The 26,849-nt window shown below is 37.9% G+C and overlaps 1 protein-coding gene across 1 annotated transcript in view; it reads right to left on the bottom strand.

Annotated features, from left to right (window-relative positions):
- PRKX (protein kinase cAMP-dependent X-linked catalytic subunit) overlaps nucleotides 1-24,698 on the bottom strand; it is a 60,482-nt gene extending 35,784 nt beyond the window's left edge. Inside the window, exon 1 of the mRNA XM_054804938.1 lies at nucleotides 24,192-24,698. Within this exon, the coding sequence (XP_054660913.1) occupies nucleotides 24,192-24,378 (187 nt within the window). The 5' untranslated portion in view covers nucleotides 24,379-24,698. The remainder of the gene's footprint in view (nucleotides 1-24,191) is intronic.
- Nucleotides 24,699-26,849: the final 2,151 nt, after the last annotated feature.

Below are 26,849 nucleotides of genomic sequence, written 5' to 3'. Positions count from 1 at the left end.
TGCTTCTATACCACTCTAGAGGGTTCTGATCTAAACCTGAAAAACACACCAGAGAAAGAAATTTAGAGGAGGTTTTACAGGTTGCCTATTGTTCTATCTTGAACTGTCTATCTCATACTATTGAATGCAAGAAGTGTCAGACGATACTTTCTGCAAAGCTTTTGTATATCCTTCAATGATCATATATCTGAGGAGACAGTCTGATTAAATAAACTTAAAAGCATAGAAAATAGAGATGCCTCATGAAGTGCTCACCATGTGCAGCTCTACCAGAGCAGCTTGCTTCCATGACTTTGTTCATTCATCCATTATATGAGTCAGTTTACACTAGGAACTCCTTGGACAGAGAAAAATGTCTTTCTACTTAGTAATAATGTGAGATACTACACAGCAAGAAATATGCCCACTACATTCCAAGCAAGTTCATCACTTTTCAGACTACCTGTCCCAGAAATTTTATTGCCAGTGGCATACCAGTGGTTCTCTCTCCTATTTTGGATTCTAGACTCATCCTTTGTCAGCCGGTTGTTCAACTGAAAGCTCAGTATCGTTAATTCTTTATCCCAGCTCTGTTGAAGTAGAAGTAGCAATGTAGCTACTTTCAAAGTACAGCCTAGCTTTTGACTCAAAGATGCGCTGTAAAAATTTCCTACCTCTGCTGCTTCCAAAGATCTGACATATGTTTCAGGTTCTTTCTTACAGAAAGGTGTGTTACAGGGAGCCTGTAACAACACACCACTACAACTACATTTAACAATCTGGAATTTGGTATAGTGTCAACTTCGCATAAGATTTGATAAGCCAGAGAATACCAAGCAATTGTGTCAACAACTCTTGCTGTTAACCCACGTATTTAAATCTTTCTGAATTACAATCCTTAAGAATTAAGAACACGGGAATCACCAGGTTAATTAATACTCATTAGTCAAGCTTCCTGTTTTTCACATAGTTCGAAGACAGGTTCCTGATTTCCAAAAAGCACCATTCAACAGCCATGACAGGAGTTCCTTTCTAATTCCAGGTAAATTTCCCCCCCTCCACACACACACACACACACACTTTATTGAGTCTCTATAAAAATACTGCAAATATCAGAGTGTCTTTAAACAAAATAAGCAGAATCCTGGAAAGTTTCTCCTCTCTTTATTAGTCTCTGGTATTTACAAATAATTAATAAATATATACATAAGTGAGACCTGAAAATCAGCAGCCTGCTGCTGCTAAGGTAACCCTTAATCCTTTAAATTTCTAAATAGCTCTTCGAACATGGAATTTAAATGCACGTCTATGTCCCCTCACAAAACTTTAACATCCACAGTCTTCAGAACAATTCTCATAAAACTGGTATTTCCCCACTTGATTCTTCAATGGTATTTTTGTAACTTTTCCCATGCCTTCTGCTGCCTTTTATTCATCACATGTTGATATAAAGAATATGAACAGATGAGTGGATGAGAAGTTTTTCCACTGTACTGAAAATAGGACATTGCAAAGTCATTATTACTCCTACTTTTACCTAGTTAAATATTGCACATGAAGTGTTGATAGGCCTCAACTGCAAAACTGTAAAGATGTAAACATTTTATAAATACAGCTCAAATAGAAACCTTTGAAGATGTACTCCTTTTTCACCTAGAAACTAAGCTCTATACTACTTTTGCTGAACTAAGTTTAGGAGGTCTCTTGAAACAGCGTATTTTAAATTATACCAAAACCTTGCTAAAAGTAAAGCGTATCAATCTGTATTGACCTAGTTTTAAAAAAATACTTGGTCTATCATGTTTTAAAAGACAAGCACCGTTAAAACTAAGAATTGGGTACCTGTCTGGCTAGCAACACATTCCAAGATAGAACACTGGAAAGCATTATCTATTTAATCTGATAAGAATTTCAGGTAATTAAAGTATTACCAGAAAGTGTCACTTTGTAATAGCTGGAAAAGAATCTGTAAATTAGAATGTATACTAACAAGATAGGCCATCTTTGGAATTTTTAAAGTTATAAAGAGTCATTCAAATCCTATTCAGATAGGGAGAGATTAAAATAAGCATGTTAACTGAGAGCTTCTTGGAATGCAAATATTAAAGGGAAGGATTTTATTTTTTTTTTCCCCAAAATCTCTCAAACAATAAAACCCAGACATATAAAACCCAACATCTAGCCACCTCCTGTCCATTAGCTGGTGCTCAAAATTCCAATCAAGTTTAGAGTGACTCAGGATTCTTTCTAAATTAATTTATGCTCAAAGTTAATCTTTCATAATTGCTTTAATTATTTTTTCTTTAATTGTTTACAAATACTATGAAACAGCTTCTTTAAAATGAAACCTAAAACAAATTGTTGGATATTTAGGCTAAAAGTTACAATAGTAATTGAAGTGAGTTACGCTTTCGCTTACCACAAACAAAATAATACATGAATGCATCACAAAGTAACTAGACTCAGGGAAAGAGAAAGAAAACCAAAAAGATGAGTCTAGTATTATTCTAAGTATCATCAAATCTCAGATTTTAGGCTACATGATTCCTTTTGATTGTTTAAAAAACACTATGACAGAAACATTTTATATTATAACCTAAAATGACAAATCCTGATCTCTCTTCTGATACTGTTTAATTTTAGGTCTGTTGTTGTGCATACATGGTTCCTGGGATTAGTACTACATTCAAAATTTTGAACTGGATGTATCAGAAGCACTCTAAGCCAGAAGAGATTGACCTCTAATTTTCTATGAAGACAAATGAACTGCAAGTTATCTCTGATACTGCATAATCAATTCTGATAAATCATTAATATACCATTTTTCACTTTTTCTGTTCTGATTATGAGGTAGAAGTGCTTCCCAGTGATTTTCTTCCCTCCCAATGAAGATAAGAAAAAAAAATGGTGAGTAAAACCTATGCAGGGACATATTAAATTGGAAAAAAACCAGCTCTGTTGTTAAGTTTAATTCCCACAATCAAATCTTTACCCAAGAGGACAGTAAAGCTTTCTCTCTCATCATTTGTCAGCACTTCTATCTTCACCTGCAGTTTCCCTGTTTACAGAAAGCATTTACAAAACTGAGTTGGCTTTACTCAAATTCGGCATGGAGACATTTAGTTTGGTTTTCCACCAGAAAAAAAGAAAAAATAACACAAACCCCAACAAACAAACAAACCCACAAAAAACACCCCACCATAACCAAAAAGACACAAAAAAGAACCTAAAAAAACCCCCACACCCAACAAACCAACACACCCCCCCCCAAAAAAACCAAACAATTCGATGTGTCACAAAGTCAAAGACAGACTTAAAAGCTTTTCAAGTAACTTCAACTAAAAGAAACAGCCATTAAGTTCTTAAGAGTTTAAAACAGCACCTCTGTAGCGAACACACCACAGTTCAGGTACATTAATAGATTGTTCCAGTAGCTTTTGCTCTCATTTGCTACAGTTGAACACACTAGGTCCTATACGTTGCTGCAAAACTACTGTATGGACATAGCTTATAATTGTACCCAAAGAAAAAAGAAAACCTTAAAATAAAGTTGACCAGCCAAACAACTACAAAACATGGCTGCCCTCATGTTTTCATCTGAGAAAAAAAAAATTAACATTTTGATGACTAAGAAACAAACACTTACAAATGCAATAATCCTGTGAAGTATTTAAAGAGTCACTTTGTTCTGTAGACTCTGTTACATGGAGTCTGATAAATATTAGAGATACACGTAGCAGAATGGGTCAAAACTTTAAAAGCAGCCCCCTCTGAACTATGTGAGGCTAAATGGGGTTACTTAGTAGGTATCCAACACCTGATTAGCCACTTTCCTTTTCAACACAGAAATATGTGTCTCTCATTTCTAGACTTTTTACATAATCAGCATATTTTTGTCTGTCCTGAAACTCAGCTCCTGCAGATCTCTTCCTTTGTTTTTTTCCAAAAGAACTACTTGATGCAATTCAGTTCCACATTAATGCAAAGAAAGTATCAGGCTTAATATCCTTGTCTGTGTCCTTTTAAAAAGCAAACAAAAAAATCTTGTTAAAGTACAAAGGTTTATTATTGCTGAATGAATGTAATAAAAGCCGCATTGTTTGTACTTGACCGATTTCCTCCTTCACTAGTGCTGGACAGAAGCCTTTGAGAGACTGGTACCTCTTATAATACATTCCTTTCGATTACATTTCGCTTCCATCTTCATCTAAAGTAGTGCTAAAGGAGAAACAAATTGAGGGGGACCTTTCACATAGTGCACAAACCCATATTTTTAATACTTTTGAAACAGATTATTTATTCATTACTTAATATGGTATTTCTACAATGCTTTTAAAGTATAAGATTGAAGAGTAAATTATGTTGAAGAGTTCCTGGATGAATACAGATCAAAGACTTTGACTTAATTTAAATGCACTCAGCTCATTTTAGTTCTCTTGTATGTTTCAGGAAACAGGTAAATAGGAAACTAATAGAAAACTGTTCAAGATTACCTATTCCCTGCTATTTTGTGTGTTACCACAGAATTAGACACAGAAAGCCCCAGTCCAGAAACACACTTGCATACGTATTTATGCACACGTACACCAGTAAAACTGAGATTTAGCTATAAAGGCCAGGTTGAAGTCCAGATACACTGATATTCAGAAAGCAATTCTATCAAATTAGCAATGAAATTAAAGTTCAGTGGTCGCCAGTACCTACTTCTCCCAATTTCTTTTAAGTTTAACCTTTTTCATTCAGATTGTTGACTTTCATTTTTAAAATTTCACTGATCTAGAGCTAACTCAGGATAACAAAAGAAAAAACAACCCACCCTCTGGACACAAAGCCTGTCCATCAAGTTGTTGTTATAGTAGTTTAAGGCCTCGAGCATCAGAAAGTTCATTTTTCACACTATACCTTCAAACCTTAAGACTGGTATTTTGGAAAAATGACAAACGAGTTCGTTCTTCTTTCAAAGACAGAAGGCTACCACAGAGGACCACGTATCCTCATATCATCTCTTTACAGTGGATATATGCCCTGAAAGGCTGCCATTGTTCTTGGTTTGTTGCAGTTTATGGTGGGAACTAATAAAAAGTCTTTTCACAATACAAAAAAACAGAAGTAGTAAAGTTGCAGGCTAACCATGTACAAGCAGTAACTGACCAGCTTGTTTGTACCCCAAGCACAAGCACTTTCTCCATCTTTCAGGCAAACAACCAACAACCTCCCCAGACATCTTAGGTTGGAACTACCTCATGTAATTACAGAGATTACCTTTGGACCAGCCAGGTGGAATCCAGTGCAACTCAAGAGGGAAAAAAGACACTTCTGTATTCAATTGACCAGGTTTATGCATGCAGTTTATGAACCCAGAAGTACCTGTTTTCTTCTGCTGTATAAAATGATTCTACATGTGTAAGTTCGATAGGCAACTACACTGCATAGTTCTGCATTCAGACAGATGAAACCAACCTTGAAGTTATATGCTCTGATATGCGCATGTGGGAGTTCATGACATGGAAATTATTGACACAGAATATGCTAATTTGTATAAGGAAGTATACATTTGTGAGGTTTAAAAAAGAATTATTAGCAACTCACTAAATTCTTCACACATCACCAAAACTATGCCAAATGATTCCTATACAACTGTATAATCTTCAGCACCGTGACCCAAATAAAACACTGGCACAATATCACAAATGTGCTATTAAAAAAGCCAGCTCATTTATCTAGCATTTTTTTAAAAAAAATACAGATATAGTTAATAAACAGACATAACACACAAGAATAGTTTTTACAAATAATCACAGCTCAAACCACGTGCAATTTGCAAGCTTGCATTTACCCATATAATCTGTAATTTCACATATGTTATTCAAGTTTATACAGCACAAGAGAGTCTTAGAAGGCACTTAAAACTATTGTTTTGTTTACTTGAGCTGTTACACAGGCAAAAAACAGAAAAAAGACTTCTGATACAACTAAGCCCTTTTCTGAAAACTTTAGTTTGATCTTTGTTTTGAATTGGTTGTACTGAGTAATGAAGATTATATTGTAATAGACACAAAGGACTGAATGTTGTAACTACAGCAAAATTAATATCTTTCTGAAAGACTGAGGTAATTTCTTTGCATCTATATGCCATGAAAAGTGTGCTGGGCCACTGAGATCCTGTATTTTATCTCCTGTAAATTAAGTTTTACAAAACAAAATCAAGCAACAAGCCAGTAAGAATCTTCTCCTAAAATACTATTTCAACCTGGAACAAGAACTGTAAATTGATTTAGGTTTGGTGAAGGGTCAATACACAGAGAATTCACGAGTGGAACAAAGTATTCCTCAAAGGAAAGGCTTTGTTTATATTCATAAGGCAGTATCAACTGATATTCCTGAGAGACTACAGAGTAAAGATGCATTACGTATCTAGAATTTACTTCACGTGTTCATTACCTTTCCAAATTCTCTCATACTACACTGTACAAAAAAATAGTGTAACACTGTCCAAGGAAAGGTGATGAAATCACTGTTGTTTGGCACTAAAATGGACATCATAATGTTCTCCACAAAGAGCTATTATGTGAGAAAGAGGAAGTCAGTCTAGAATATCCAAATAAAGTTATATCTGATATGGAACTGAAACAAATGCACTAACACAAATATTAAGTTTCAGAATCCCAGTCTCCAAATTCAGTTCTCAAATATCAATTAAACATTTCAGAAGAAAATCTCTATAGTGCCCAGGAATTACATTACTGATAGAAGTAAAGACTGAAAATATTCTTTGTATTAATACCTAATGTTACTGAAGATATGCCAATGGTACTTTAACAATTATGTTTAGTGTAAACACTTAAATACTCTAGCAGAAAAAGACTGTGATCTTTAAATTTTTCATGCTATTCAGGATTGTATGGACCACTACACTTTTTCCTCTATAAACTAAACTCAATTAAAATTCTTGCTCTGTTTTCTAACTTCGGTTCAGCCTGTGAGTGAAACAGAATGGATGGATTATTTTTTTCTATTTTTTACTATGCAGCTTCTTAATAGGAAAGAAAAAACACTCTACAAAGTTTCCACTGTTAGAAGCCAACTGCCTTTGTTTTATATACACACTTTCCTTTACCCTTCCATGTCCAAAGCGGGATCCATTCTCTCTCCAATATTACATCTCTGAATATCATACCCCAGAAACACATCCAAGCCAACAAATAAGACTTTAAATAGAAGGCTGTACATAACTGACAACTATTTAAATGAACGAAGATGAACCAGGATGAGAACATTCGAAAATTTATGAAAGCCTACACCCAAACAACCTACAGATAAATTCCTTTCCTGAAACATCCTTGATTGTCAAAGTGACTCTCAAGAAACAAACTGTACAGGAAAATGGAAATCAACACATGAATGGTCATTACAGTCAATATTAAAATAAGTTTCAGAGGCTATGACATATATCATAACAATTATAACAATGATTAATTTTGCAATAGTAAGGACAGACTTTTTGGTTGATACTAAATGGCATTTTGGTGCTGGACAATTCTGTACAGTTTCCACCCCTCTCCTTTTTTTCTTAAGCATAAAATCATCTAAGGTACAATATTTATTTTAACACTGTTTGCATTAAATATAGTTTGCTAATTTCACACATCTGAGAACACAGGTGGGAAGATGCAATGTGTCACGAACAGGCAAGGATATAGGTGAACTCCCTAAACAATAAGTCTTTCCACATCCAAAAGCAAGATTGAAATACAACATTATGGAAATAAATCTCATTTGCAATGACTATTAGCTGCTCCTGAACAAAAATATTTGAAGAGTGAATATATATTTATAGTAAAGAATTTATCAGATTTGAAATTATTCATAAGTCACAATATGAAGCTGAGAATTCTTCATACAGTCACAGGATGAGCAAAGAGAAGGATAAGGTTCAATATTAAACACCAATGACATACAGAAATAAAATATCCTACAATACATATGCTTAAATCACACATAGGCTAAGGCTTTAAGATTCCTGAAAGGATGCTTTGTTTGGACAGGTGAGGACAATTTAGATTACCTTGATTTACACTTACCAAACCATAATAATCACTCCTAAATTTCTAAGCTAATATAAACACTGGAGAAGAGCTAAATTCATTACTTCTTGGAATATCTATATTAAAATGCAGACAAGTGATTTCAGACCCATTTTATACTATTTGATAGCTAGTTTTATAGAACGATCAAATTACCCAATATAAAACAGTATGTGTAGTGTGAGAAGGCTTAAATCCAAGAAAATCAAAGTCCATATTGCAGAACACTACTAAGTCCCATTAATAGCACTGTATATGCTTCCTTAAATTGCATATAATCTTTCAAAATACACATCTCAAGTGTCATTTCTGATAGCAATTTTTTTCAAATTTATGATTTCTACATTGTTTATGAGTAGGCCTTACTTAAGTATTATTTGTCAATTCAAGGACTGGCTCCGTTAATACAAAAGTCAATTCATCTTCATGTTGTAGGATTTAAACAATACCATACACAAAAATCCATATAAATCCAGAAGGAAAACAGTAGATGCATACAGGAGCATGTACCCTATACAAATCTTTCCATAAGACCTGAGAACTTGCCCTAAAATCCGAAAGCACTTCAAACACTGACAAACACATTTAGCTCAGTTTTTAAATACCTTGACAAGAAAAAGACCACATAACTTTTCACAGGTATTGAGTTTGGTCTGATGAAATCTCATCCTTACTAATGACCCAGTGTTCAAGACTCACTTCAAACTGCAAAATCTCAGCCTAACAATTGGTTGGATTCACCCGCTAATCTGATGGTGACTAAGCTCGAAGTAGCACAGTGGCAAATCACTTAAGATATATGCACAAGAAAAGTCAATTGAGATGTTAAAAACTGCATTTCAGGACAACTGTTTGGACAATACACTGACTCAATACACATGGACAGCTCTCCATCGTAAGTGGACTGGCTAATCTACAGAATGCCTCAAATGGAAAACAAAGCTGGAAAAGAAAAAGGAAAAACCCCCGAAAGCCCTCTCCATTATCAAAATGCATCAGGAGATCAGAACTTTGAGATCTAAAACTGATCAGTCCATCGTTAGTGTTACCTGGTTACATCCTCTCTCACAAACCTCTACTCTAGACACAGGAGTTTAAGTTCTACATATAGTATTTAGAGTACTGCATGGAAACCGATTTTCAGCATTAAAGACTTATCAATTGCTCTGTTCAACTCCTCAGGGCCTGTGATTTCCTGGATCTTAACTTACAATGCTCTGTATCGTCCTGAAGAGTATCAAGTATATTATATAATAGTAATAATAGTGAAGACTACTAGATAGACCTTACTAATAGAAACACAGTTTCCAACCCATCATATCAAAGTAACAGTTATGAGCAGTAAGCCATACAGAGCCCTTTTTATGTTCCCAGTGTTCTCCCTTTCCAGTTGCTGAAAGCAGTTTGTCATTAATACTCAAGTCTTGAAAATTAATCCAAGTTGGTTTTTTTATAAGAATGAATATTTTCTTTTAGATTTTCAGTTATTTCACACTGCTATCCTATGTGTGTCTTCATCATACACCAAATTTCTTAGCGACACATGTCCATATACACAGCTATATAGGTATATAACATATACGCATACACCCATGTCCCCAAACCACAGGTTAACTTTTTTTTTTGTTTACTCAAATAGTTGCTTCTCACTTCTACTCTCTAAGCCCATAAAATCTCAGGATTAATTATCTGAGCCTAGACTGATATATTTAAAACCAAGATAACAGTCTGCACTAAAAGCAATGAATAGCAATCCAACACCACCTTGATAGGATAGATTAAATTACAGCTAATTGAATTCATGAGCTGTAGTTCACACGCCAAGAGTACTTGACATGCCCTTGTAGAGTGTTTCTTCAAAACTGTAGTATCATTGATTACTAAGAGGTTCATTTGCTATTACAGTTGACATAGCACACCTTTCAACAGAAATGTATTTTAAATTATTCATTTTAAAGAATAAACATTTCAACATAATTTATAATTCAGGACTTTTAAAAAAATAGTGCACATGCACAAATGTCCTAAAATTAGAAGGCAGGGCCAGATACAGGGATCAGAAATGAACACAAAACTAGTCTATCTGGGCTGGTTTATCAGTTCATACATATATAACCCAAATCAGCTGTAACTGAAAGTTACTGGTATCTGACAGTTGTTAGTTTATCATCCATTAACACTTTTTACAGAAGCTGAAGCATGTTGAGCTTGCAAAGATAAAAGGCATACTTCCGCCCTGAAAAGAGATGAAATATGCCAAACAAGAAAAATTATTTGGCATATTAGGTATTTACTGTTCTATGAAGTGAACTGCAGTTTCTTTCAGATGCTTGCATGTTTCCTAGGAATAAGTAACAGTCTCAGAAGACAGGACAGAGACTGATTAAATTATTTCATATATAAGAGGTCCTCCTACATCACTGATGGAAGAGGAAACTAGCATTGCACTACCCAAAATATACGTCCTCAGAAAGTACCAGAAGAAAGCTGTGCCAATGACTAATATGAATATCTTACTTCTTGATGTAAAAATTAAATGTTATCCTTAATAGAATTTGCCAGTACAAGTTAAGTGCCATTAATGTTTAAAGAGTCCCTTAGCACCTGTTTTCACTGCACTGCCCTTTTTAGTCAAGTTTGTCGAGTTCCTCAGTCTTTAAAATGAGGTCTGTGTATGACACGCAAAACTCTTTAGAGATGACTGCACTTTACGGTAAATTATTCAATAGTTTGCACCAAAAAAAAAAAAAAAAGTCTTGCTCATAAAACTAAACCAACTATGCTATGGAAGGATCTCCAAAGCAAAGCGATGACCCAGTACTGCTTTTTTCCTTCTCTCTGCACCCTCCCTCCTCCAAGTGTCCTAGCATTTCTAGGTTGGGTTTTGGTTTTTTTTTTTTTCATATTACTGCAATCATTGTTTAATTTTATTCCAAGAATCATATTTCAGAGAACTAATGGAGACAAAGCAACAAAGTTGTGTTTCTTCTCAAACAATGCAGCTCCTAACATCTCTATCAAAAATGAAAGCCAATTAGGCTAGAAATCACAACTAGTCTGGGTGTGTATCTGGAGTTCCGAATCTCTCCCTAGCTGGCACATCCAATTGCCAGCAGGAGAATTTTTTCCTACTACAAATATTTTAAACACCAAAACATGTGAAAATTAGAGAGAGATTTATCAACGTATTTTATTATAAAATATAAACTGGCAATATTTCATGCAAGAGTGCCCAACTTTAGGATATCAGTGAATCCATAGCTGGCTTATTTCCACATAAAGCTACTGACATCGCACACTCAGTATTAACTAGCAACAACTACAAGTTCAGATACACCTACGAAATTAAGCAATAGTAATGTTTTTTTCTTCCCATACAATCATTTGAAACATCCAACCACGCTCCTAGCAAAACCTTCAATCCGTTCTACTTGTTTTCCTCTGAAAAGAAACAAAATCATGGAAAAACAACCTACCTAAACAAAATGGAAGAGCATCACAAAATAGTGGTAAGTCCCCTTATCCTGCTTTTTCCAACATAATTTTTAAGTAGGAATTCCAACATTCTGATCTGAAGGTATAGCCTCACCTATGCATTCATCTCTGTTACTTCCTGCCAGCCTTCTCTGACTACTCATCCACTTTGGTAGTCCTTATTTCACTAAGAACCCTCTTCATTAAAACACAAATAGCAACCATGCAAAAAAGACAGTAAAATTCAAAAAGAATACTTAAAATTAACACAGAGGTGTGAACCCTTGTCTCCAAATACATAGCGTCAAAGCATTTCACTTGCAATTAAACACTTAAAATCAAGATTCAAAGACAAAATTATTTATATTGCAGGCTCCTATCACAGATACGCTCCTAGGAAGCTCTTAAAAGCAATGTGAAAGAGTCAATCTAAGCTATGACATGAATAACTATGCAACCAACGCCTGCTTTAGTTTTAAGTTAGATGGGCCTACCTGCAGACCTGTCAGAAAAAAACCTAAAGATTGCTGAGCGACTGGCTAAATAGCCACAAAGCCAGTTGTCTTCCACATTTCTCATTTCACAGTGTTGCTTCTCTATTTACCATCAGCATGTCCTGCAAGCTCTTCTCAACAGATAATTCACTGATAAGCAACATCACCTGCAGTATAGTACAATTCATACATATTTCATGTTAAAAGAATATTAAGAATCCTTGCTAAACAGGATTTTGAGATTCTATTTCTCAATCTCTGATGTCACTCAGGTTGAATATTTATGCAATTATACCTTAGCCACATCTTATGCTCATAAAATTAAATCATGTTACACTTTTTTTCTTGGGGGGGGGTGGGGGGGTGGGGGGAGTGGGGGTATGGATAAAAAGGCATAATTCCAAAATATTCTTTAGATTTCTGATGTCATATACTGTTATTTTGCAAAATGCACATGATCCACTCAAATTATCCTATCACAGATTTCCAGAGCATCGTTTTCCCAGAATTATCTCAAATCAAGCCAACAAGGCTGTACTCTGCCTAACCCACAACCAACAGTGCAGTAGGAGCACTGAAAAATTTAGGCCTACCTAACAATGAAAGCAGCAAAAAATCATCTCAACCGCTATCAAAATAAAAGTTTTAGCTGATAAGTGTTGCAGATAAAGAGCTCAAATAATTCTAGAAACTCTCTTCACTTAGACATTTAGAACAAAGGATATAGTTTATATTATTAAAAACTTAAAAGGGATAGCTTTCATAGGCTTTACAGCATCAGGAATGGATGTGCCCTAGCTCGTTTCTACTTTTCAACTGATGAAGAATGAAATGTATACAACTGAAATCCAAAAAACTTAACACCTTTTTTCCTCCCTCAGAAGAAATACATTTCCATGTCTTCTAAAATACTTTGCATTAACTTTGGTGTTAGTTCTTTTTTTCAGATTCTTCCCAAATTTCTTCTTAGTTACTTTGTTTTCCTTCTAATGGTTCTGCCTTGCAGGACACACTGTCTCTCACAGCTTCTTCCCAGCTGCCTTTTGTAGCAGGAAAAAAAAAAAATATGTAACAAAACCAACTTTAATCAAGGAACATTTTCCATGAACAGATCCAAGGAATCACTGCTACTCACTGGGAAATTACTAGAAGAGATGTAGATAGCTTTTAAACAGAATAATTTTAATTAAGTTGCAATACTTAAGTTGGGAAACTTTTAGAAATATTTTTAAGGTTATTATGCCCCAAATGACATTATTTCCAAAGATATTAGTGAATGAACAGTTTCTACATATATGGTTGCTAACATGTATTTAGAGTGGATTGAACTATGTCAGTCACTAAAAAAAAAGGAGTAAGAACAATGTTGCTGATTCAGTTTAACTTCTACATTCACCACTTCTGAGTGTGACAACTGGGTGGCTTAAATAAAGACACACTGCAGAAGTCTTCATATGCCTTTGAAAGTCACAAAAAGTCAGGGAGAATTTAGTGGCCTCAGAACACAAATTCAGCATGCTGACATGCAACCTGAAACATTTTAATGAAAGAGGGGACAAGAATCCCAGTTTAGAAACAGACTGACCAGCAGCTGTCCTCATTGTTCCTTCTCCAGGGCCAGACAAGGAGTTACCCACTAATTTTCCTGAAAACAAACTAAAATTTTACAATGCATACTCTGAAGTTATTTTTGGCAGACCATGCAAATTAAAACTGTACAGGCTATCATCTCCTGCACCCAAGGAGCAGTAAGAAGCCAATACCAAGCTAGGGGGAAGACGTCTGAGGCTAGAAGTCTGTCATCAGTTTTGGGGCAGGTGGCTAAAGAGGTCTGCTATAATAGCACCCAGAAGCTTCACATAAACACAGTCAGCTCCCAGCCTCTTATTTTTTATATTCACCATCCATATAGCTATTCCAGTGCATCCTAATTAGTAGATCAGCAAAGTAAAAATCTTACACCAGTTAAGCCTGTTTTTGAAGAGTCTACAGAGGGATAGCTCTCTTAACATCTGCCTGAAGAACTGAGGAGCATTTAATTTACTGACCGGAGCAATACCTGAGAGGCATAAAAAGCAATGTTAACTAGACATTTTGCTTTAATCCAGAGAGCTCCCTGCACCTTAAACAATAATAGCAGTGAAATATTTACAATAATGACAGATTGCTCAGAGTCCCCATATTACCCAATACAAACAGAACAACACTTAAGCAAATGCCAAGAACACTGTGTAAGAAGTTACATTTTAATGACAAACCATACCAAAATTCATAAAAAATACTGCATAGTGGGTACCTTAAATGGTCACTTTCTGTGATTTTGCTAACAAACCATTACCTCCTTTGTAAGAATCATGTGAAAAAAAAAAAATCCCAAACCTTGGCAGCTCCACATGCTCTCCTCTTTACTAGACAATGTCAGAGATTTTATAGTCACATTTTCCAGGCAAAATAATGTATTGCATTGACAGCATTAGTGCTTTTTAAAAGTATGCATAAAACAATGCCAAGTGTACACAAGAAAAACAAATGCATGTCTAAGCCACAGGTTAGCTACATCTGCTAATAATAGTTCATACTATATAGCTCTTCTGCTCTGAGTTGCCTTTCCCAAGTACCCCAATACATACAAAATATAAATCATCACACCTGAATTCTTGCAAATTGCATGGAAGAATCAAATTAAAAAACACCAGATACGGGACCTTCCATGAAAAATCATCTCAGAATCAATCCTTTCAGGAAGTAAAAAATACGCTAGTTAAAAAAAAAAAATTGCTACATGCTCTAGATACTGCATGGTTTGTAGAAATAAAGATCTGCTAAGTGCAATAGAAAGACATTTAAGAAGTCCTATATATGCTGACAGAAAATGAGTAGAAGACTTTTCTATATTCTCACTCGTCCTACATCAAGCTGTAGAATTGTTATGTTTTATGAGTTTATATACATTAAAATATATATGCATATATATATATCATTTATAATGCAATAGATAAAGTCATAGGTGATATTCAAAATAAATATCCAGAAAAGAAACTAGAGCAAAGATTTTACATAAAAAAATAGTCTGGTTTAGCATAACCTGTTAGCAAAAGGGCTATGAAACACATTGCAAACCAAATAAAGCCATATAACCAATCTACTTTTACTTTGCTATTAAATAAACACTCCCCAACAAATGAAGAGTCACAAGACTAGAAATCCAGATACTTCACAAAGTATTCAAATTGCCTGAGGGGTGCAGTTCAGATTTACTTAACTATAAAGCAGGTCAAATTGAGCTGGACTCCCCTGCTCCCTCAACAGACTAGAAAGTTGAGGCTCAAAACCAGACTTTGGGAATGGTTCCACTGACCAGATCAACCCAACAGACAAGTCCAGCATTCCATTGCCATTATACAAAAATATGTTGCACCATGCAGTTCAGTCACATGGAAAGGATGCTTCCTTCATTACTTTTAATGTGTTTCAGTTATAAATAAATATCACACACTAGCAATTTCTCTGAGGTGAAGCATGTAAAAGCAGACCAATTGATTCCCTGAAGAAAAATAACAACGCGTTTACACAAAAGTTACTGTCAACCAATTAACAGACCAGCTATCAATTGCTCCAAGCTGGGACAGAAGAGAAGAAAGAAGGCAGCCAAGTGGAAAGTTTTCATGAGCAAATGCCACAGATCACCACAATTTAAGACTGGATAGGGCAGCTGTCAGAATTCACTAGAGGAAAATTTGAGTGTTGTCCTGGTTTCGGCAGGGATAGAGTTAATTTTCTTCCTAGCAGCTGGTGTAGTGCTGTGGTTTGGATTTAGGATGAGAATAATGCTGATGATAACACACTGATGTTTTAGTTATTGCCAAGCAGTCAAGGACTTTTCAGCTTCTCATACTGGCCTGCCAACAAGAAGGCGAGGCTGCCCAAGAAGCTGGAAGGGGACACAGCCAGGACAGCTGACCCAAACTGATCAACAGGATATTCCATACCATATGTTGTCATGCTCTGTATATAACTGGGAGTTGGCCGGGAGGCAGTGCGGCTCAGGAATTAGCTGAGCGTTGGCTTTGGGTGGCAAGCAATTGTGCTGTGCATCACTTGTTTTGTATATTCTTTTATCATTATTACTATTATCTTCCTTTCCTATCCTATTAAGCTGTCTTTATCTCAACCCACTTTTTTGTTTTTCCTCCTTTTCGATTCTCTCCCCCATCCCACTGGGGAAGGGGGTGAGCAAACGGCTGTGTGGTTGTTCTAGCTGCCTGCTGGGTTAAACCATGACAATCGTCCACATGTTTGAAGAGCAACTCTGCAACACAAACATCCTCAAACTACCTTAAAATAGGTATAGATATCTAATCCAAATCCTTCAGTATGAGCATCACATAGCAGCTCAGGCAAGCTTATTTTACTAACACAAAAGCACAAGCACTTTGGCAATACAACTAGCAGTTGTATTGAAATGTCTAGTTTAAATCTAATTTAGGTATGTTGAGAAAAGAGAACTTTAATTGTATATTCTACAATGTAGATATGTCCAGAAGAGCACATTCTGAATAATTATAATATGCTAAGATTTACAGTTTCAACACTATTTTCCCTGCTCCAGTCATCTTCTGGCCTTCCAGTGAAAGAGCTTAGGTATTCACATAGAATAGTTAAGTTGCTTGAATTGTAAAAACAAAAAATTCAGAGTTCATTAAGACTATTGCCCATAAACTGTGTAAAAACAAAAGCTTAACTTAATCCTCATAATGAGATTGCTATTTTAATATTTTCAGAATGCTCTTCAGAGTAGAACAAGATGTTTTCTTCAAGTTCAAAGAAGCTTTCCAAAATTATAAATCCGTCTTATTCTCAGAATACCTTTTTTCCCCTAGATTGTCAATGCTTTCAGAGCAAAACTGCTCACAGAAGCACTATATCTATTTTACACCCTGTCCTTCTAAACCTTTAGAAGAAAAAAACCCACATCACTCACTGTTTCAGAGATACCACCTTTTCAAACACCATCCGCTAAAACTCAAGAAAGAAGTCTTTAATTTGCCAATTTACAGTCTTACCATCAAAACTGAAATTATTTCAATACTGTTGAAATATATTATTTACCCAAAATAAAATAGTAAACATAATACAAAGGGCAAAAAATTAAACATTTCTTTTACCAAAATTAACAAAGCAAGACTACAATTATCCACAGAAACACAATAATGAGGCTGACATAAGTGTGCTTTTTTATGTTTTCTCATTCTGTAACATTCCACTCACTTTCCAAATACAATGTGTTTAGTTAACTACCTTCACAATTTATTCGCCTGTGTCCCAGGTGAATTTCCTTAGCACTCTAAATTTGCAATCTTTCTATAAAAAAATAGGCTGTACTAAGGGAAAATCTCTGATCCACCTTCAGTATTTTTTTAAAAAAAATTATAATAATACATATTTCAAATAAAAAATGAACTACAAACAGTGGTTAAAAGAAAGTTGTATCATATGCCTTCTCTCCTTGGCCCTCTTTTTTTTTTTTTTTTAAAAAAAAGGGACACATTTGTTCATTCAATTGAAAGATAGTCTTCCTGTGGGAAAACAGAAATACAGTCTAATTTTGAGAACTGCTCTTCCCTGTCACCTGAATATCCCAGGTGCACACTAACATACAGTACTCAGCAAAATAATACTTACCGACATCTTCAAAGCTGCTAAAAAAAAAAAATCTAAAGCTGTGTAGAAATGCAAGGATGCTTTCACAAGTAAAGACATTGTGTTAAACTACTCCCAAGTAGTACAAGCTAGTGCCGAAGATGTTTTGCACTGATAAGTATCAGCAGTAAGGGAACTGTATTGTTTAACCTAAACTAATTTGGTTAAGAACAGCTTATGCCCAGACAAGCCCTTGCAAGGTAAACACAAAGTTCCCATCTATTACTTCACAAAAATTCACTCTTCATTGCTGTATACATGTCTATACCTCTCATTTAAAAAAAAAAAAAAGTTGGTATATAACTCCATCACGATTTTCTTTCTTTTCATATTTGTATATTGCATATCACCCCTAAAGTGGGCCAAACCAGGATTAAATGCACTTTAGCTTAGGATTTGTTTCCCTAAGATTTCATGATATAAAAGCCAAAATATCAAGATATCCATCTCCAAAACACTGCTCTCCCTGTCCGCTACAAACAGTCCAGACATGCAAACTCAGGAACCTAAACATAGAAAAGGTGAGTCAAGCCCTAAGAGCCTACATGTTGTCTACCACCAGTACTTTAAGTTCATATTTCCTCCCTTTGAAAAAAGGGAAAGAAAAAAAAAAAGTAATGAAAATCTCTCTTTTCAGGTTTTCTATCTTTTATTCAGTTTGGGTTGACACACAACACTTGATGGAAGAACTTTTCAAGAGTATCTTCACCTGGAAGATTAGTTTTATTTAAGCATAAACTTGGCAGGGGAAAGGTGTGGTGTTAGGTGCTTTTGATTTTGTGGGAGAGGAGATTTGCATGCTTCTTATTTCTGAAGTATTAGCACTAGCTGGGTTCCAGATTATCTGATTATTTGCATTGCAACAGGCACTTTGGGGCATCTCTGGGCTATTTTTAGGACTTAACAAGTAATTTATTTTCAAGAAGTATATTTGAGTGTCAAAGCCCATTCTACAACATACTGTCAAGTTCACAACAGAGAAAGAACACTGAATTTCTTTCTGCAACCAGTCAGATATCTAAATAAGATTAAGACAAATGAAACAGGTGACAAACACTAGCCATTTACTTCAACACTGATTTTAAACACTGAAAATAAAAGAGCAGAAACGTGAACTTTCAGTTTTCACATGTTCAGACTTCTTCCATATACTCTCACTTTTCTGACCTTTCTGAAAGACAGTATTTGTTTCAATCCATTTTTTCCAGCCTAGCGAGAACAAGAACCTTATGAGAAAGGACCTGTTGCTGCCTACTCCACAATAAACATTATGCTACTGAAATTCACCTCAGCAGTGGGTAACAGGAAAAGCGAGAGAAGAAAGCTGAGTCACACCTGGTCATTTTTTTCTCTAGTACATCAGCTATAACAATACTAAGGATTTATTTTTGGACAAGTATGATCTTGTGGGAGGGAAAAATGAAGCAAGAAAGACATTCCACAGACAGAGTGAAAACAAAATCCAAATCATTTAGTTTTATGACTAAAGTCTCAAAGATGTACAAATGTAATGGTGAATTCAGGTCACCATTACAGTCACAACATTCAGACCATGTTTTCCTTCAAAACTTGTGCTATTTAAGGACATTGCCAAGTAAAATCATGGATTATTTATCATTACAGTATGGATTATTATTTATAATTTCCTGACAAAATCGGAAAAAATGCTCACACATCCCTTAGAATATAGTATCTTGAATAGGTGAGGATCTCAGTAGTGAAACCAAATATAACACTTGGTAAGAAACAGAACTAATTTGCGCCCCTTAAGAAAAAAAAAAAGAAAAAGCCACCAGTGTTCTTTACTAGTGAAGACCAACTTAGCTATTCTGGTGCAGAATTGTTTACTTAGACTATATGCAGTGAATACAGTACTGTAATGTTCTATACAGGAGCAGATTCCTTCTTACAGCATTAGAGTACAGTTCTGTACCTACCGTCCTGCTGATATAATGACATTTCAAATATATTTGGCTAGCATACTTTGTGCGTGAACACAATGAAATTAAGTATTTAAAAATATGTTACACCTCACTTTTCCCATGTCCTTTTTAAAATTTTCCCATGCTCATAAAAATTAAAATACTGGTTTGCCCAATTTTTTATTCTGCATTTGTTTAAGAGTAAAGCTTCATGGGAACAGTTGTTTAAAAGAATCTTTTCACATGAAAATACTATTACTAAAACATTTCAAATCAATAGAATATATTTACAAAACCCAATTTATATTTTTAAAGCCTGCTATGGAATTCACTGCACTTTGAAAAATGGGCAAGAAACCGATCTCACAGGAGAGAGGGCAAGAATAAGTTAGTCATCTTTTTCCTCCTAGAGTTCGCTTCCTTCCTCCTTCCCTATTACAGTACATTTCATTTAGGAACATAACATCTGTTCTCATAACTTCACCTTCCCAAAAGTGAAGAAATATCTTCTGGTTTTCTTGCACTTATTATTCTATTTTACCTGAATTACTTCTTCATTATGGCATTATTAAAAATTTAATATCTCCATTTCAGGATACATATCAGGTATCATACTGCAGCTGCCCTGACTACTGGAGTAGGAAGGTTGCTCTTGTTAAACACTCATCAAAACCAAGGATGATTCAGAAACTATGCCACTAGTCTTCACGGTCTCTCTCTTCCACCAACCAGATCTACAGAAAGTTTGAAATGGGTTCAGATAAGCATGGGTGAACCGTGAACTTTCAGCAGTTAAATTTCAATGAACATAGCAGTCATGGCATATAATTTTTTTGCTTCTGTGCAGCACAGAACTCTCTCAGTCTTGGCACAGCTGATCATGTAAATTCAACTGAGATTCACAGAATATTTCAGCCTGGTCTGAGCAGCAGTTTCTGAGCATGCTGAGCAAATATTCATATTTCAACCTCCTTTGAAAGTAAAATTAATTCAAAAACAGAAGTAGACAACCAGGCACCTTCAATCGCTCCAGAGCAAAAATGCTCACCTTTCATATAAGAGGACTAGTTAAAAAACCATATACCTCAAAGATTCAAAGCCACATCTTCAACCTCTCCGGAAGTACCCTCAAAGAAACATTCTTCCTGTTCAACCTCTCTTAGTGCCAGAAACCAGTATATGCCCCACTCCTGTGCCCTCCCCAAACCCATAACTTCACTTTATCGACTAAATATTAGGGCACCTCCCCCAAAAGCATACCTGTACTCTAGTCTCTACTCCCAATGCCTTTTACCAAAGGGTCCACAAACATCAAAACAAAGGTTGAGTCCTGGGATGTTTGGGGGAGATAAACATCCTCCCAATCATTACGTGAAACTGTTCTCCCTTTTTGCTCTTTCTTCCCTCACAGTGAGTTCTTTGCTACACCATGCACCGAGGCCAACAGAAATCAGAGACCATGTGCAATCCAGCCTGCATTATGGTGGTCAGGTTAGCAGAGAGATTTTAATCTTCTTAGACTATGAAGGATATTTAAAACAGTAGCTATTATATTCAAAGCAGGTACTGTTTCCACTTTTTTTTTTTACATGAACTTTATTCCTTCCTCCAAGAGAAGGTGCCTAAAGTCAGAGATGACCACAATCTCACAGACACCAACATCATTCTGTTACCTTAAATATTACTCACAAACAGCTGTAAAGGCGTTGAGCTCACTCCCTATTTTGCCACCTTCTGAAGCTGATAGTTTCCAAGGCCATACTGTTTCGAAGCCTGGGTATGTCTGTAAGCAACAATGATTCTAGTAGAAAAGATACCCAGAAATCACAGGACAGGAAGTTCTGACAGCCTCCTCCCCTCCACAAAGATCTCCAAATATCTCAGAGTACACAGCTTTTGAGAACATCAGCAGAAAGAAAATGGCTATTCTTATCACAGTAATCAAACTGCAGACGACCTTAAATTGCTGTAGTGAAACTGATGACAATACATTAATCTCATCTATTTGTGCACGGAGATCAAAACGGAGGATAGGGTGATATTGACTGAAACCACTGCTGAAAAAAAATTGTAGATATAGTCTTTCAGTACATGTGATATAAACCTAAACCATACTTAACTAACTTAAAAAAGGTTTAGCCAAGCAAAAATGAGCTTTTCAAGCTACACTACACATCTACATAGTATTCTGCACTGATTTAACCGGTAGCCCATTTAACCCAGGAATGCAATGTAGCACGTTAGTAGGTGTGTACAGAGCAGCCCAACCTCACACGGAGTTACTGGCTCAGATCTCAGATGCACCACAGAGCCATTAGCAGAGCACTGCATCTTTTATGAACTCTGCCACTCAGAGGCAGGTATAAATGTGTTCAGTTTCAGTATCACTTTGAGGCTGCTGTATTGCTTCCTGGTCAGGAGCTAGATCTCTTCCCTCCTCACAGTCTTCTATTGAGGCACGTAGGCACGTCATAAATTCATTTTAAAACCAACTTATAATAAGCCAGCTCAGCTTCTTTGATAAGCTAAAGCTTTACGTATTTATCTGTGCACATTTTTATATCCTTCAAGTTTTGTGGTTTGTCTCCCTTTTCCTTACTAAACAACTGATGCCACAGTTCATAAGAGATGCAAAGAATGGTCATCTCACAGCTGTTAGAGAAGAAAATTAAAAAAATCAAGCTAGGGAAGACAGAGAAGGAAGGGAGACTGTTCTTTTAAGTATTCTGTCAGTGCTCTGACAAGGAGCTACCTGCTCCTTTTACACTTTATTCCCTTCTCTGTGTCTTCATATCAAGAAGTGTCTCTTTTTTTTTTAAGCCTCTCTTTATTCCTTGTGGAATCATGACTTTCCTCTTCCTTAACCTCTAAGGAGCACCTTAAAGAACACTCTAAAAAGATATGCTGTTTAAAATTGACACCAGGATTACTTCTACATTTCTGCATTGGCCTCAGGAACATTTCCATGACTACTATGCCTTCTTTAAAAATTACTATTTTTGTGCAGCCTATGCTTCACTTGAAGTCATAATCCTCTGTGATGACAACTCCATCCACATCAACTAGTCATGATGTAACGAACAAGAAGAATAACTTCTGGTGGGGAAAAAAAAAAAGCATCACAAGCCCTTCAAGCAGTCTCTTAATGATCTCAATTTCTCAATAAAATGCCTGTTCACAATTCAAATTGGAAAAATTATCTCAAAAAACAATGCACTTCATGAGAAGATAACAGGGTCTTCATCGACTACAATAACCTTAGGACTCTCTAAGCCCATTTTTAAAGACCTATTAAAAACATCAACTTCACTAAGAAAGAGTTTAAATCACACCTTTTCTTCTGAAGAGAGCTTAGGGGAGATTGAGACTTACAGCACTTATTGGAATAAATCTATCCAAAATCATTACACAGTCCTATACAGAAAAAAGAATAAAACTTGCATATTGTTGAACATAAAATCCTTCAAACCAGGTACAAAAATCTATGTAACTACACGTACATATGTTCAAACACAATGCACAGACAGATACAGTGGATATGAACACAACGAACATCATCGCTGACGTATGAAACACCAATTTACTAAACACACACATTTACTCTGCAATGTGGCTGAGTTTTCAGCGTGCTAGATGTGAGATGCAACCTTGCCTTCTACCAAAATTCTACACACACAAAGCATCTTTGCATTGATATTCAGGGCAACAGCGCATTGGGGTTTTGAAATATACTTAGCTGCATTCAGCTAACCTGTTTGATCTCTTCAGTGGCCCGACAACTACATTTAAATGATGATTTTTTTTTATCATGATGCAGGTAAATGAAGTTAAACCAGATAAATCAGGTTCTACACTGACAGGGCTTTAGGCTTCAGCAGCCACTGTCCCCGTCTCCCAAACAGGCCAAACCCGGTTACAGGCTCGTTCAGCTGCAGATTTCGCAGCCGGCAACGATGACACCGGCACAACCACGCCAGGGACAGACAATGCCAACAGCCTCCCGCAGACTCAAAGCGCGGCTCCCAAACTACACGGAGGCTGCAGCACGTCTTCCTGAGAGCCGTACAGCCACCACAGGCAGCCCTGCGGCGCCGAGCAGCCTTAACGCCAGCCGGCGGCCCCCTCCCCAGCGCCGCGGCTGTGTGTGGAGGCGGGTGGGTGGAGGGGGGGGGGGGTTGTGTCACCCCAAACGGCCGGCGGCACCTGCCGGCCGTTAACGGCCGATGATCCAAGCCCGCTGTCTCAGAACGGGCCCACAACGCCCAGCGGCCGCGGCTCCGGGGCGCGGCGGGGGAGAGAAAGGAGCGGAGGAGGTGGGCGCCCCCCAAAAAAAACAAGGAGGGCGCCCGGGCAGGGAACGGGCAGCCGGCCGTTGGGGTATCTCCGGGGGCCACGCCCGGCGGGAGGAAAGCGGGCAGTGCTAGGCACAGCTAGGAGCTACCCGCCCTCCTGCCCGCCGGGCACGGCCGCAGGCAGGCACCTGGGCAGCTCCTTTGTTCCTCCCCAGTCCCACCGCCTCACCCCCTTCCCGCACTCACCCACAGTGGCCAGGGTCTCCAGGTCCTCTAGCTTGTAGGCGGCGGGCTCGGGCGCGGCGGGCGAGCCGAGGCCGGTGGGGCTGGGGGCCGGCGCGGCGGGCTGAGGCGCGACCAGCCCCGCCGCCGCCGCCGCCTCGCCGCCGCTTTTCGCCCCCATTTTGGCCTTAGCGGCGCTGAAGGCGTCCATGGGGCCGAGCGGGCGCCCCGCGGCCGCTCAGCGCATGGAGAAGGGCGAGCCGGGTCGGCGACGGGAAGGGTGAGGAGAGGGAGCGGCAGGGACGCAAAGTTTCAGTCTTCAGCAGGCGGAGTGACTGCTCCCCGGGGCTAGAGCCCGTTCTTGCTGCTGCCTCTGAGGGGGCGCGAAGCCCTTCAGCATCGCGGCCAACCGCCGCGCCGCCCGCCACTCGCAGCAGTGACCGCCGCGCAGACAGACAATGGCGAGGGTGAGCCCGGGCGGGCCGAGCCGCGCTGTGCCGTGCGAGCCGAGCCGAGCCGCGCCACAAGCGGGACGGAGGGGCGGGGTTTGCCTTCCTGCCGCTGCGGCACGGTCCCGCAGAGGGCTGGCGGGGCGGGGAGGGGGTGGAGGGGGGAGGCGCGGCCCCGCCGCACGGCGGGAGCGCGGAGCTCGCCCCCCGCCGCGGGCACAGCCCGGGGGTGTCTGGTAATGCCGGTGTCCTTTGCTCGTCCTTCCCCATCCTCGCGTCCCGCCTGAGAGGCGATGAGGTTCTGCTGCGGGGGGGACGGAGAGGGACACTGGTGACTGCCGCGGCTGCCCCCGCGATCCCTCAGTGCTGCGGCTGCCGGGGCGGGAGAAGGTCCCGTCCGCTCCCCACGGAAAGTTAAAAGTGATTGATGGAGCCCTTGAAAAGCGGCTCCTGGCCCAGCTGGTTTCACACTGACAGCTCTAGGAGGACTCAATAGTTCCCCACGCGTAGGAGCGCGTGTTGGAGCAGCTCAAGTGTTTCGGGGTTAGTGAGTGTCCTTCATCCGCACGTTTCACAGGGTTTCTCACGCGTTATTTTACTCCCTGTTTTCAAGTCGGTGTGGGTATTACAGCGGCCCCAGCCCCTCCGTGTTCTCTGCTCGAGCCTGTGAAACACTTGGGTGGCTGGGGGTGGCTGGCGGGAGCGCTGTGCGGCACCGAGCTGAACTGAGAAGGCACTTAATGTAGCAGCAGTCGAGTACCGAATATAGCTCCTTCCAGGGCGGCCAAGAAACTTGACGTTTATGCTGAAGGACAGGGAAAATTGGTGTGTGAGCCAAGTCACTGAGAAGCGTTCGTGTCAAAATTGGGAAGGAAATCCTAATTTTTTCCATGCCTTGTTCCGGCCCAGTTTTACACAGTTCACAGCTCCTACCCTATGCTCCAATAAGCAGGGTATCTGTAAAGCTGATGTGTAAATCAAGTCACACAGGTGGCATTTTGCATCTCCTTTTTATTAAAAGTGAAAACATGAGAATAGAAGGCCTACTAGTTTCTGTGTGGAGCAGGTTCAATAATAATGAGAAATAATTATGTGTGTATACAAAAAGTGAGTATAAATATATCAAATATATATAAGAATTGCAAATTTATGTACATCTTCCCTGAATTTTAAGACATCTTTACAGTCTCATTTATAGTCATGATACTCAGAGGATATAACATGTATTTTTATCTTCTAGCTTGTTGACATGAAGGGTTATGACTAATTTGAAAAAATGCTTGGTCATCTCTGCTTCCTGTTAGCCTGGGAAAAGAATCACCAGTCAAGGAAGATGATGTCACTTTTACTACAAAATTTTAAATTTCATTTGTGTACTATTCGGAGTCCAAGTTTTGCACTTCTATTTTTCTTTATTACTTAGTTTCCTTTTATATTATGTTTTGTACATTGTATACAAAAAATATCGTGATTCATGCCTGAATGGAATATTTTAAAGATTCCTTAGACGATAAATGTTTTGGCAGGCTGTAAATTTAGTTCCTGTTTGGTCAAAAGACGAGCAAGCCAACAAGCCTGTCTTAACAATAACAGAAAATTTTGTTTAAGATAACAGTCTGAAAAATAAACACTCGTACATTGAAGACATCTTAGTTTATATAAAACCAGGTTTTTTAGCCAAATAATTGCAAATTGAGATGATTTTTAGGAAAAGGTACAAGCTAATTGTGATCATAATTTTCAAGACAGAGTACCTTATCTTCAGCCTATCCAAGAAGATCAATATGTGAACTTCCTGAAACCTTTTCTTTTGCTTTCATAAAAACTAAGAAATCATTCACTACTCAGATGTTAAAAAGCACTTAAATATAGAAGGTGTTGATTACTTTCAACTGATATTTCTATGTATGCTACAAACTTTACTTAGTGATTCAATTACTGGCATTCAGGAACTTAAAACTTTCTTTAAAGAGCCTCCTGCTGCAGTGTTTCAACGGTGGCCTGTATGAGAGGCCACATACAGAAAGGCTATGTATGATTCAGCAAGGTTCATAAGCACAGGCTTAGCTCCATTCAATGCAGTGTCTCATCTCTTATGATTAAAGTTAGCTTCCTACCTTGCTAGACTGGCATCCAAAGCATTCGCTAGTTGTAGTTGTAGCAATATAATTGCAATGTTTGTATTTAGACTGTCAATATATTATTAGTGTGCTTTACCACCTCTGTATAACCT

Source organism: Grus americana, chromosome 1, assembly GCF_028858705.1.
Source record: "Grus americana isolate bGruAme1 chromosome 1, bGruAme1.mat, whole genome shotgun sequence".
In the NCBI taxonomy this organism is placed as follows: Eukaryota; Metazoa; Chordata; class Aves; order Gruiformes; family Gruidae; genus Grus; species Grus americana.
This window is presented reverse-complemented; position numbering and strand designations above follow the sequence as displayed.